The sequence below is a fragment of the Embiotoca jacksoni genome, unplaced genomic scaffold, assembly GCF_022577435.1.
Source record: "Embiotoca jacksoni isolate LCO1_2020_lvr unplaced genomic scaffold, fEmbJac1.0.p SCAF_10, whole genome shotgun sequence".
NCBI classification, from domain to species: Eukaryota; Metazoa; Chordata; class Actinopteri; family Embiotocidae; genus Embiotoca; species Embiotoca jacksoni.
Genome location: NW_027185230.1, coordinates 11,150,133 through 11,161,631, shown reverse-complemented (window position 1 = coordinate 11,161,631; position 11,499 = coordinate 11,150,133). Strand labels below are relative to the sequence as shown.

The following is an 11,499-nucleotide window of genomic DNA, read 5'->3' as shown; positions in this document are numbered from 1 at the left end:
TCCTCTCGCTCCTCTACAGATCGTCCATTTACGGTCACTTCTGACTAAAAAAAAACAAAAACAAAAAAAAGAAAAAAAGATGGCGACGGTCAAAATGCCGAACCGGAGGCTTCGAAACTCGATGGTGACGTCACAGTCGGGAACCGCTGCTGTAATATCACAAAGCACGATTCTTTGTTTGACATACAGATTTCATTAATCAATTCAACTGCGTCCGTGTAGCATTTATTTTTTTTTTTTATTATTTAACCCAGAGTATAAAACAGTAAATAACTGGCACACATCGTCAAACAAATAAAATTAGCAAAAGGACAGAGAACACTAAAGACTGCAGAATCGGCTGCCGTCTGCAGAACGACTCGGTTGACGTGTGTCAGTTTAACGTGAACGCGCGGGACATCAGGAGGATTTTTCACCATGATACCCCGCGTGCGTGTTCAAACCGACAGCCCGGTCGAGTACGGCTCTCTCTGCAGCATTACACCTTCAATATCTTCCCGCCTGAAGCGGGAGCACCAAAAGCAAGTCGGCATAGTCGTGAAAAGTTTGGCGTGGAATGTCTCCCGATGGCGCTCGTCCATTATTCGTTGGGTGCAGTCGTTCTTGGGGGGGGGGGGGGGGGGGGGGACGACGACAATTTGTCGGGTTTTAAACTTCCTGTCGGGCTAAATGAATGTGTCAGGAAGTTGAGGAGCAGCTGCTTCGACCTACAGCTTGTGATTTTCTTACTGCCTGAAGGCGGAGCCGTGTTTGGACTGAAAGGAGGAGGAGGAGGAGGAGGAGGGGAGGAGTGAGAGGGGGGGGGGGGGTGGAGTGGAGGGTGGAGAGGTGTACTGAGTTCAGCTGGCGCTCATCCTTCCCACGGCGGGCTGCGTCGTCCGTCCACATCCGTCTCCACGTGGTACAGCATGTCGGCCAGCGTGTGTTCGATCACGGCTCCCCAGCCCATGTCGCTCATCTGAAGGGGGGAGGGGGGGGGATTTAAAAAAAAAAAACAAAAAAAAAAACAGTCAGAGACGGCCGATCTAAAGGGTTTGTGAGGTCACAAAAAAAAAAAAAAAAAAGGAGGTGAACGTTTGAGGACGGACGCTCTCACCGGTTGGTACTTGACGTCCTTCGGAGGGTGTTTGAAATGAGGTCCGAAATTAACCGACACCTGAACGGAGACGCATTCAAACTTTAGCGAAGTAGGAAACACTTAAAAGCAGATTTTTAAAAAAAAAATGAAATACAAAAAAAAACGCAGAAGGAGTACCGACCGTGCAGCTCTTGTACAGGGAGATCGCAGGGAAGTAGATGCCTTCAAACAGGTTTTCGAAGGCCGTTCCCTGGTTCACTCCGTTTTTATAGAAGATCATCTGAAAAGGAACGAGACTCGCGAGTCAAAGGGCAGCGAACATCCACAGGTTTGCTGGACTTTCATTTTGGAGGAGAGTTTTTTTTTTTTTTTTTTTTGTTTTCTGACCTTGGTGGGGCTCACTGGCTTGAGGCTTTTCTCCGCTTTGTCCACGTAGTCCTTCTCCTCGAAGTACAGGTAGCTCTTGAACTTAATCAGCGCCTGGAAAGAGAAAAGGGACAAATGTCGACTGACCAAGCGGGATAAAAGCGAATTAATAAAAGCAAAGAAGTGTGTGTCAGAAACGCAACAGTCCTGCACGGAGGACGAATAAATAAAAGAGTGCGACCCGTTCGTGTCTTCACGGTGACTCGCTCTTTAGACGGGTGTTTTTGAGGCCGTCCACACCTGGAAAATATCACAACCGGACAGCTGCAATAAGTGACTGGATCTCACTTCCCTGCTGTGCGTTGCAAATAAACACGTAAACATGCACACGAACGCGTGCGAATTTGTAATTCCCAACCTGAACCGTCAGACCCGACCGCGTCCGGTTCAGATTATTGATTTACTCCAACGGGTTTGAGAGGCTCTGGCTCTGCGCTGCGGTGGATCACTGAACTGTGCGAGGGGAGAGGAGGGGAGGGGAGGGGGGGTGGGCGGGGCCTCTTCCACAGCTGATGTCCGTCAGCAATTGCAGACAAGGTCCGACCAAACCTCCGAACGTGGTCTGAGCAGACGAGCTCTCAGATGGGGGTGGAATCCATTCCGGGTAAAATGCTCGACCTCTACTTCAAACTGTGACAGTGCAACGGGGGTGGGGGGGGTGGGGGGGGGGGGGGCGCGATTGGCCCGGGGAGGTGGGAGAGGACAGGAGGCAGTTACCTTGTCCTTGTAGGTGTCCGGCAGACCCTTGGCCGTCTCCGTGCCGTCGGGCAGCTCGATGAAGAAGCCCAGCGTGTCTCCCTGGCCGTAGCCCGAGGAGTAGTGCTTCCCTAGCGACTGGTGGAACCGCGTGCCCTTCTTACTGCGCCACGAGTAGCTGAACTTGTCGTAACCCAGAGGAGCCTGCAGGTTACCTGAGATATCACGAAAAACAAACAAAACAAAAAAAAAAACACAGGCATGTGAAGCCCTCTTCACGCTTTCAGGTGGCCGAAATTACGAGCGTGAAGCACCCGCTGACCGAGAGGCTGAGACCAGCCGAGTCGGGCCGCCGTGTCCGGGGGCATCTCGTCGACGGACACCTCAAAGTACCAGGAGCCTTTCCGCACGCCGTGGGAGGCTCGGACCATCGAGTAGCCCTTCTCCCCGGTGACTGTGAGCCGGTCGTCGGAGATCTTCAGCTGAGGCGCTGCAACAGGAAACATAAAACGGTCTCCGAATCAACATTCCAAAAAATATAAATAAAACTGTCGGAACACGAAGCTCTCGATTGAGAGTTCAGCCGCTTTTCCACCCCAGGTAGGTGTGGGTGAGGGAGGGGTGGTGGTGGTGGTGGTGGTGGTGGTGGCGGTGGTGGCGGTGGGGGGTACCAGACAGATGATGCAGAGAGCAGACAGGGAGGTCACAGTTAGACGTGGATGAAGTTGCCCGCAAGATGCTTTTTTTGGGGGGGGGGGGGGGGGATCAGTTTGGTTTCTTTTTTTTTGGGGGGGGGGGGGGGGGGGGACGACGGCGACTGAAGTCTGATTAGAACCTCAGGGCCAACTTCTATCCAGACGAGTCACAACACACAGAACACACTGATCATCACCCCCCCCCCCCCCTCCCCCCGAGTACCTCGGTCATGTAAGGCCAGCAGCACCCTCTCGTACAGACAGGACCTGTACAGATCCCCGGGTATGGGTTTGCCGGCCCAGCAGTCCAGCTCCAGCTTCTCGGGGTCCGGCGCGTGAGGGTCCGGCTCCGCCAGGATGTAACGGTACCCGTCTTTATTGAACGGGTGCTCCAGCGGGTAACCGTGAGGAGGCAGCCGCTGGGCCGAGAACAGCGGGTCGCTGCGTTGACGGAGGAGGAAGAGGAGCACAAGTCGAGTTAAGGGAGTCGCCAACATTTTCACCCTTCCTTCCTTCCTTTCTTTCTTTTTAAAAAAATGAGCTTTCCTCGAGGGTTAACATGTACGTGGTACGTAAATATGCATACGAACACGTACGAGTTTTTTAATTCCCAACCGGAACCGTCGGACCCGACCCGACCACGTCGGTTCAGTCTCAGACTATTGAATTTTTCCAGCGGGTTTGAGAGAGTCGGGCTCTGCGCTGCGGTGGATCAGTGAACTGTGCGAGGGGGGCGGGGCTTCTTCCACAGCTGCGGGTCTGATGTGTTCTAGAAATTACAGACGAGGTCGACTAAAAAAAAAAAAAAAAAACTGAACCCGGAGGAAGCTTTGGTGAAACCAGCGTCAAGTAAAAAGCCCGAGTTTTTTTTTTTTTACTTAAAAAAACTTGTTGACTTTCCTAGGAAATTATTATAGAAATTACAGAATTATAGAAATACAAAGCCGAACAGGAAAAGATGTTCAGGCGTGAGAAGTGTACGAGTAGACGGGGAAAAAAAAAAAAAAAAAAAAAAAAAAAAAAAAATCCAAAGCTAACGAACCTGCTGTAACGTGATAAATAACACGTGGAAACGTCGCGTCAAACGCAAGCACAGGAACGTGGCGCCGGAAGCTGCATTCATTTCTATCGATCATTCGGAGGTGAACGAGCTTTTCTCGAAGGGGTTCTCGTTTTTTGGTTTTTTTTTTTTTTTTTTTTAACGTGGATTGCTCAGTTCGTACCTTCGGGTTCTCTTCGCCGCTCCTGCAGCCGCGCCCTCCTGCTGCTGCTGCTGTTTACGTTTGGCTCCTCTTCCTTTTCCGGGGCCGGGGGCCAAAGCACCTGGTGAGAGCACGAGACAGATTTACACACCTGAACGCAAGCGAACAGACACGCACGCGCACACACACGCACGCACACACGCGCGCGGACGGACGGACGGACGGGCGGGCGGTCAGTGGCAAAGGGAACGGACACCATAACAAGCTGATAGTCCAACAGTCCTGCGGTAAATCCTCCTTCAAATGAACGCTTTGCGTGTCCGTGGAGGTTGGAATCGGATTGGCTCCTCCTCATTTATATTTGTCGAGTAGACCCAAACACGACCTCCGGATCTCATCACGGGGGGGGGGGGGATTTATTGCCGGGCTGTTGTACCGACTCGCATGAGCTTTAAGCCGGGCGAGCAAAAAGTTCAGAGTTTTGTTCCCGTTGAACGCCAGCACGGCGATGGAAAGGGGAAAACACTCGGAACTTTCTGATCACACTTTGTAACGCTACGACTGCCACTGATTGCGCGCACGCGCTCACGCGCGCACGCACGCACGCACGCACGCACGCACGCACGCACGCAGTGAAAGCAGGTTATTAGGCGTCTGGTGGACACACGGGGAGACAGCAGGCACAAAAAGGCAGGAATTTGTTTTTGAATGGCATCTTCCAAACACTATCAGCCTCTTCGGCGCGACGCGGCCGCGTCGTCCTGTCGGGGGGTAAAGCTACCGCAGCGAATCCCACTGCGATCGATATCTGACCTTAAAACTAAATGGGTTTGGGCGTCGAGTTGTGGAGGTCAGGGGAGCTAACGTGCGGTCTTCTTAAAGTCGCGCTTAAAATCTCACGAATGCAGACCGGCTTTTTTTTTTTTTTTTTCATAGATTTGACTATTTTATAGATTAATTGTGGGTTTTTTTTTTTATCGTATTTTGTTGTATTTCATCAAAATATTTTATGAACTTCGTTTCCTCTTATTTAAAATGGTTGTGAAGCGCGTTGTAACGTGTTGAAAAGCTCTATATAAATAAATATTGTTGTTGTTGTTGTTGGTGGGGCTCTTGGGAGTGTTGTTGTTGTTGGTATTGTTATTGTTGTTGCTGGTGGTGGTGTTGTCATTGTTAGTGTTGTTGTTGCTGGTGCTGTTGTTGTTATTGTTGTTATACATGTATGTAAAGAGATTTTTTTTTTTTTTTTTTTTTAAATGCTGTTCCTGCTGATTTTTAAATATCTGATCATCACAGGCTACCATAAGGCTGTACCTTAACAACATTTATTATTATTTAATTGTTTAGTTTATCAGATATTTGGAAAAAGTTATTTTCTCTCAAACTCCCAGGGGATGCATTTTTTTACCTGAAAAATTCAGGTAAAAAGGAGCATTTCCAGCTTGAAAAACTACAAAACTGTTTTTGTTTTTTTGTTTTTTAAACAAACTATTAAAAGTTTCTGGTTAACTTTCTGTTAATCTTATTCTGGATCCTCAAATGTAAACAGAACTTTATGGCTCTGATTGTCTGACACAAACCTGGACATTAAGGAAGAAGAGGATGAGGCTAATTAGTGTTGGTTGGAAGCCGACAGCAAATCAAAAATGGTGCTCGACTCTCGAACGGGTCGGAAGGGGGGGCGGCCGAGCATCATTTCAGTCGGGAGATATCGGGCGATTTTTAGAGCCCATCAGCAGCAAGCCAGAAAGGGGGTGGGGGGGGGGGGTGGGAGGGAGGGCGCAACAACTGATGGGGGTGAGAGGTAGGTGTGGGTGAGGGAGGGGTGTGGGGGGAGGGGGTGCACCAGACAGATGATGCAGAGAGCAGACGGGGAGGTCACAGCTAGACGTGGATGAAGTTGCCCGCAAGATGCTTTTTTTGGGGGGATCAGTTTGGTTTCTCTTTTTAGGGGGAGGGGGGGGCTGGGGGGACTGAAGTCTGATTGGAACCTCAGGGCCAACTTCTATCCAGACGGGTCACAACACACAGAACACACTGATCAGCTGCCACGATATTCACCTGAGAAAGAAGATCCACCTGGAACACAATGCACACGACGGTCACCACATGTCTCCGAGCTCGGGGGGAGGGGGTGGGGGTGGGGGGGGGGGGGGGGGGGTTCACACTGAAGACTGACGTGAAGCTGCTTTCACACCCGTTTGGTTCGACTGGATGTTTTCACACCTGCTCTTTTTCTTTTTTTAAGTCCAGTTAAATCCGGCCGGCTTGACCGGTTTGGTTTTAACACGACACGGTGCTAAAAAAAATTTAAAACACACGAGTCCATGGATATCTGTTTTCATCAGATATCTTAGTTACAGCCAGACTGAGCTGGCTGAGCAGTTTAGTGTTTCTATGTGCTGTATTTTGTTCAGTTTGAGAAACCATCTCTCGAAAGCAATAAAACGAACTGGAAATCCTCTCCGTTGCTAGGGTCGTTGCTAAGGGTCGGACCACTTCCTGGATAAGTCAACATTGCATACGTAAGAGTCTACTGATGCGACTGATTGTTTTCCAGTTCTTAGTCACGCCCCGTGTGTTGCCACGGAAACGTAGATCACAGTAACACAATTATATATTTTGAGAGCGAGTTGCTCCACAACATGAAAACATTTAGATTTCATGTTTTATTCATTATCGGTAACTTGTTGTAAAATCGCGGTATAACACTGGAGTGTAATAGTGCTTAACTGTGATTATGTTTGAATTGTGACGACAACACCTCGTTAAGTGGATCAAAAAAAAAAAAAGGAGCCTCATAATCCGTTATGTCTTCAGGACCAGGAACCGGAACCAAGAAACCAAAGAGGTTCTCAACTTTAACGTCGGTTTTGGACCAAATGAACCAAACGCCCAGGTGTGAAACCAGCCTGAAACATTTCCCCTCCTCGGCACGTCGTTTGATACAGTACAGGTGTAATCTGCTTCTAGTCGAGATATTCATCGTTTTTTTTTTATTTCTGTTCTTACCGTTGAGCCCACCGGCTGTGGGAGTCGCCGAGGTCAGTTTCTGTGTGTCATAGGAGGGTCCGATGGTCCCCAGGTCCTGCAAGAAGAGAGACAGCAGCTGGAGTTATACTCCGTACAAACAGCAGCGCTTCTGACGCCGAGACTTTACTTCCATTTCAAATTAAAAGTTTCACACAGGGTCCGGTTATGTTCTGAGTTTTAACTTGGCCGTGTGAGGTCCCAATCGAAGAGGGAAAAAAAACAACTGGATTTTATTCGTTAAATCTTTTAATAAACACAAATAAAAGACACTTTTCAGAGTTTTTTTTTTTTTTTTTGGCCACACGGGAGTTGCGTTCACTGCGGTAGGAATTTAGAGAACCTCTGTGTACATCCTTCGGTTTGCGTGATTTTAAACAGAACAACACCCGAGAGGTAAATACCTGGTCCAGAAGGCCAAACTTGGGGTACTCCTCTTCGGGGTCTTTACTTCCGGGGTCCGGGTGTTCCTTCACCAGGAACACGTCTCGCTCTTTGCTCTGGAAATGAAACAAAAAGTACAATTACCGTGTACCAGGCTGTGTACCGGTCGGTGTGCTGCCCACCAGACTCCACGTCATTACCATGGTCTTTACGATGTTGTTGGGCCAGGTGAGCTTCCCCGGCCGCTGACGGGTCGTCATGCACTCCCAGTACTTTTCAATGAACGGTATGATGTCCTGCAAACAGACGAAACAAACTCTATACATAGTTCCAGAAATTAAAAATGTTTCACGCAGCCGACGCCGACACGCGCTACTTTTTGTTTACCACAAAAAAAAAAATCCCAAACGATAGCAATTTAAAATTTAACATCGGTGCACGAGTATGTGTATTTATATTTTGAATAATCTTGTTTTTATTTATATGTAATGTTCTTGGAGGAACAGATTAAAACAGATTATTTTAGTAATTCAACAAAATTTATGTGAATCTGGTGGATTCGTCTGTAAAAAATATTTATGAACAGAGCTGATGCTTCTTGGTGTAAAAATCTGGCTTCAATTTGTGAAATCATCTTAATTGAAAGAGCAGCTGAGCTGCAACTAAAAATGTGTTTCATTATTGATCAATTTGCAAGTATTTTCTTTTATTAATTAATTAACGTATAAAGCGAAAAACAACAAATAATTAAATAAAACTGTATTTTTGGTGTTTTTTTCCTTTAAGATAAGCAAAAAAAAAAAAAAAAAAAAAAAAAGATAAAACACAAAAATGTTGCCGATTGCTTTTCTGACTCGTTCAACGAGGGTTTGCGTCTCTAAATATCCGTCCACGTCAGCACCAACAGGAGGACACGTGTCTCGCGCCCACCTTGTCTTTGGAGAACATGGTCTTTGGGTGCTCCTCTTGTGTCCTGGACCTCCACGTCAGGTTGGCGAGAGCTGTGAGACACATCTCCTTCAGGTCTGAAACACAAACAGCAAACAGTTAGCTTCGAGCTAACGGGACGTAGGCAGCACACACACACACACGCACACACACACACACACACAGAGACACACACACACACACAGAGAGAGAGAGAGAGAGAGAGAGAGAAAACACCTACTGGCTTGTTTCCTGAGGAAGTATGTGTTGCCGCTGTGGTGGCACACGTTGCAGTGGAACACGTAGTTGGTCATGAAAGGCAGACAAGTCCTGTGGAAGAGGAAGAGGAGGAGGAGGATGGTCACAGACTGCGTCATGATATTTCACAGTTAATCTCCCTGAATAAGAGCGCCTCTCGGTGAGCGTACGTACGCCGTGTCGATGCCGAACGTGTCGGCGGTGAACCACTTGGTGCACAGAGCGCACTGCAGCTCCACCTCGCCCAGCTGCCTCCCGCTCTCCTCGTCTCCGGACCCGGTGAGAGCGTCGGCGGCCTCGGAGCCTTCGCCCGCCGTCTCCTGGAGACGAAACACAGTCCCGTTACAGAAACGGCTTCTCGATGTGTTTCCCGGAGGACTCGGGGTGGATGTGGTCTCAGTCTAATTTCAGACTGTTGTCATTGCAATTATCGATTTAAAAATGCGCTTCCGTCCGCCATGAAATAATACTCATCGAGACAAAAAAAAACCATGACACGTAATAAAAAAAATATGTAAGTCAGCTGCAACTAGCAGTGGGCGGTATGGTCCTCACATAATATCAAGATACTTCAGCATATTTCTGCAATAATATTCTTGACATAATAATGAAAACTATTTTATTATTTATCTTAAAAACAGACAACTGCTGCAAAATAAGCTTTACAGTTGTATGCCTTCGAATACTCAGTAAAAAAGAAAAAGAAGACAGTAGACACTTTCAGACTTGCTTTTTGTTGCAGAGTGCGTCATGTAAAGTTATACTCTCACATTGTCATCACATTGATATGATCTTTCTTTTTTTTTTATCGTAATTAAAATGATAATATTGTGGCACACCCCCTGCTGCAATGTCATTAAAAAAGAAAAGAAAAACAAGTAAAGAAAAAAAAAAACATGTTCATAATATTACAGTATTGTTACCATTCCCTCTTTGCCGTTGGATGATTCGGTGTCAATGCTGGTGGGGAGTTTCCCAAACGTAGCATCTCTGAAAAGTCAACAAACAAATCAGATGAATACCGTGCAAACAACTGGTGACTTCATGTTTACTGGTAAAAAAAAAAAAAGTATTAAATCAGGAAATATTAACATAGTACGTTTGTAAAAACTACAGGAATCGAACGATATTCTTTATGTACACACAGGAAATATAAAACGCATTTTTAGCAATGACCCTTCAAATGTGATTATTAAACGCTTATAGGATATTTTGCAGTTTATCGTCAACACTGACATCAGTGCTCTGAAACAGTGAACTTCACTGGGAATGTATTAATTATAAATAATGACATATATATATATAAAATTTAAAAAAATAGAACCACCGAGCATCTTTTTCTACATTATGTTCTGGTAAAAAAAAAAAAAAACTGTTGTCATATCTGCCAACATGTATCTTGGTGCTTAAAAGTTTGGAAATCCTGCAAAATGTTCCGTATTTCTGCATAAATATCGCCTTTAAATTAGCCGCTCATAAAAGTTCACATATTTTTTGCCACTTACAGATAAGTAATATTGAACAATACTGTTTGTCTTTGGTTTTCTCTTTCATCTGCTTTAGGGACTCGAGTGAAAATATGATGTTTTAGTGTCATATTTATTATGCAGAAACATACAAAATTCACAAACTTGATAGAGCTATAACTGTGATAGGTAAATATCAGGCGATAAAAAAAAAAATCGGCCGGCGGTCAGCTAACATACGGCTTTGGCTGTACTTGTAACCGTACAGGACATTTCTATTTTCCTTCCATACCAAGAGAGGAGCTGTGACTGGTCTCAACCAGGCTCCATTGAAAAAAACTGAAATTTTGAGTTGATTTGCCGACGCCGAACTACAGCAATCAATGCACATCAGTCACAAGGCTTCAGATTTGGTTTAGAAACGTTAAATACCCAAACCTCAACTCGGCATTAAGAGGCGGATGTTTCCTGTCATGAGCAACTCATATTTTCTGTAAACTGGTATCTGCACACCTGCTTCTCGTTACTGTTTATAGCTTGGCTAAAATTGCCGGTATTCAAACGGGGTCTGGTGTTATAAGGAACGCATCTATGCTCCTAAAGTGTTACATCATGATGGGCGGACTTTATAAGTGTGAGACGGGGCGATCTAAAACTGTCAGGTTTGTTGATGTAGAGCTTGTTTCTTCTTGATAAAAGGCAGGTAAGAGTCGGTCTGTGTGTGACTACTTAGCCAGCCGTCAGTTAGCTAGCCTGTTCGCTAACAGCGTTTATGACGAAACCAAACCGTAAACAGAGGTCGTATTTTCACAGATGACCCGCGGTATATCGTACACCGTTGTAACTTTCAAAAAGATGTCGCATGAAGCAGACGTACCCTTCTCCGGACTCCGGTTCTGCTGCAGCAGCGCTACCCGCCTCTACTTCAGACGCCATATTTTAAATCAATGAAAACAAAAAACATCGCGAGACTGCTCATGACTACTACAACTTCCGGTTGGGATTTCAGCAACAGCGACGCCGCAGGTTCACAAGGGAACTGTTTTAATTCAGCGTCAGTGACGCCGGCCTGAGTTGCTGTTTCCTACTCTGCCGACTACTTTAAGACGTTAATGTTAAAATGGATGGAAAAGCCAAGCCAAGTCGTTTGTTTGTCTTTTAAATGCCTCCTATCTTCCATTTTGTTCCCCTCGTTTGTTTATTTGACTGTTTTAAAACGTCCTTGCTTCCTTTTCAAGATTATGGCACCTTTAATTGTTTAATGACTATTTTAGATTTTGTCATAACATCTCCACCATTGTGTTTTCTGTTAACATATTATTTGCCTTAGTTGTACT

The 11,499-nt window shown here is 46.1% G+C and overlaps 1 protein-coding gene across 2 annotated transcripts; it reads right to left on the bottom strand.

The window, feature by feature from the left end:
- Positions 1-626: 626 nt before the first annotated feature.
- Positions 627-11,098, bottom strand: ash2l (ash2 like, histone lysine methyltransferase complex subunit). 2 transcript variants are annotated; one of them, XM_069166459.1, is made up of 17 exons: positions 11,040-11,098; positions 9,620-9,686; positions 8,871-9,016; positions 8,680-8,768; positions 8,442-8,536; positions 7,712-7,807; positions 7,532-7,627; positions 7,110-7,185; positions 6,159-6,176; positions 4,119-4,218; positions 3,119-3,336; positions 2,523-2,690; positions 2,222-2,415; positions 1,466-1,558; positions 1,260-1,358; positions 1,097-1,156; positions 627-958 (listed from the first exon to the last, which is right to left on the bottom strand). In XM_069166459.1, the coding sequence occupies exons 1-17, from the start codon at positions 11,096-11,098 to the stop codon at positions 851-853; spliced, it is 1,782 nt and encodes a 593-aa protein (XP_069022560.1). In that variant the 3' UTR covers positions 627-850. The 2 variants fall into 2 exon arrangements, with proteins under 2 accessions (XP_069022560.1, XP_069022572.1); XM_069166471.1 differs by lacking the exon at positions 6,159-6,176 and having other exon boundaries at positions 11,040-11,096.
- Positions 11,099-11,499: the final 401 nt, after the last annotated feature.

Coding starts and splice junctions, on each gene's coding strand:
- ash2l (XM_069166459.1), bottom strand. CDS start 11,098: ATGGCGTCTGAAGTAGAGGCGGGTAGCGCTGCTGCAGCAGAACCGGAG. Junction 9,017..9,619: donor CCAACGGCAAAGAGGGAATG/GTAACAATACTG, acceptor TTTCGTCTCCAG/GAGACGGCGGGCGAAGGCTC. Junction 3,337..4,118: donor GCGGCGAAGAGAACCCGAAG/GTACGAACTGAG, acceptor CCGTCAACGCAG/CGACCCGCTGTTCTCGGCCC.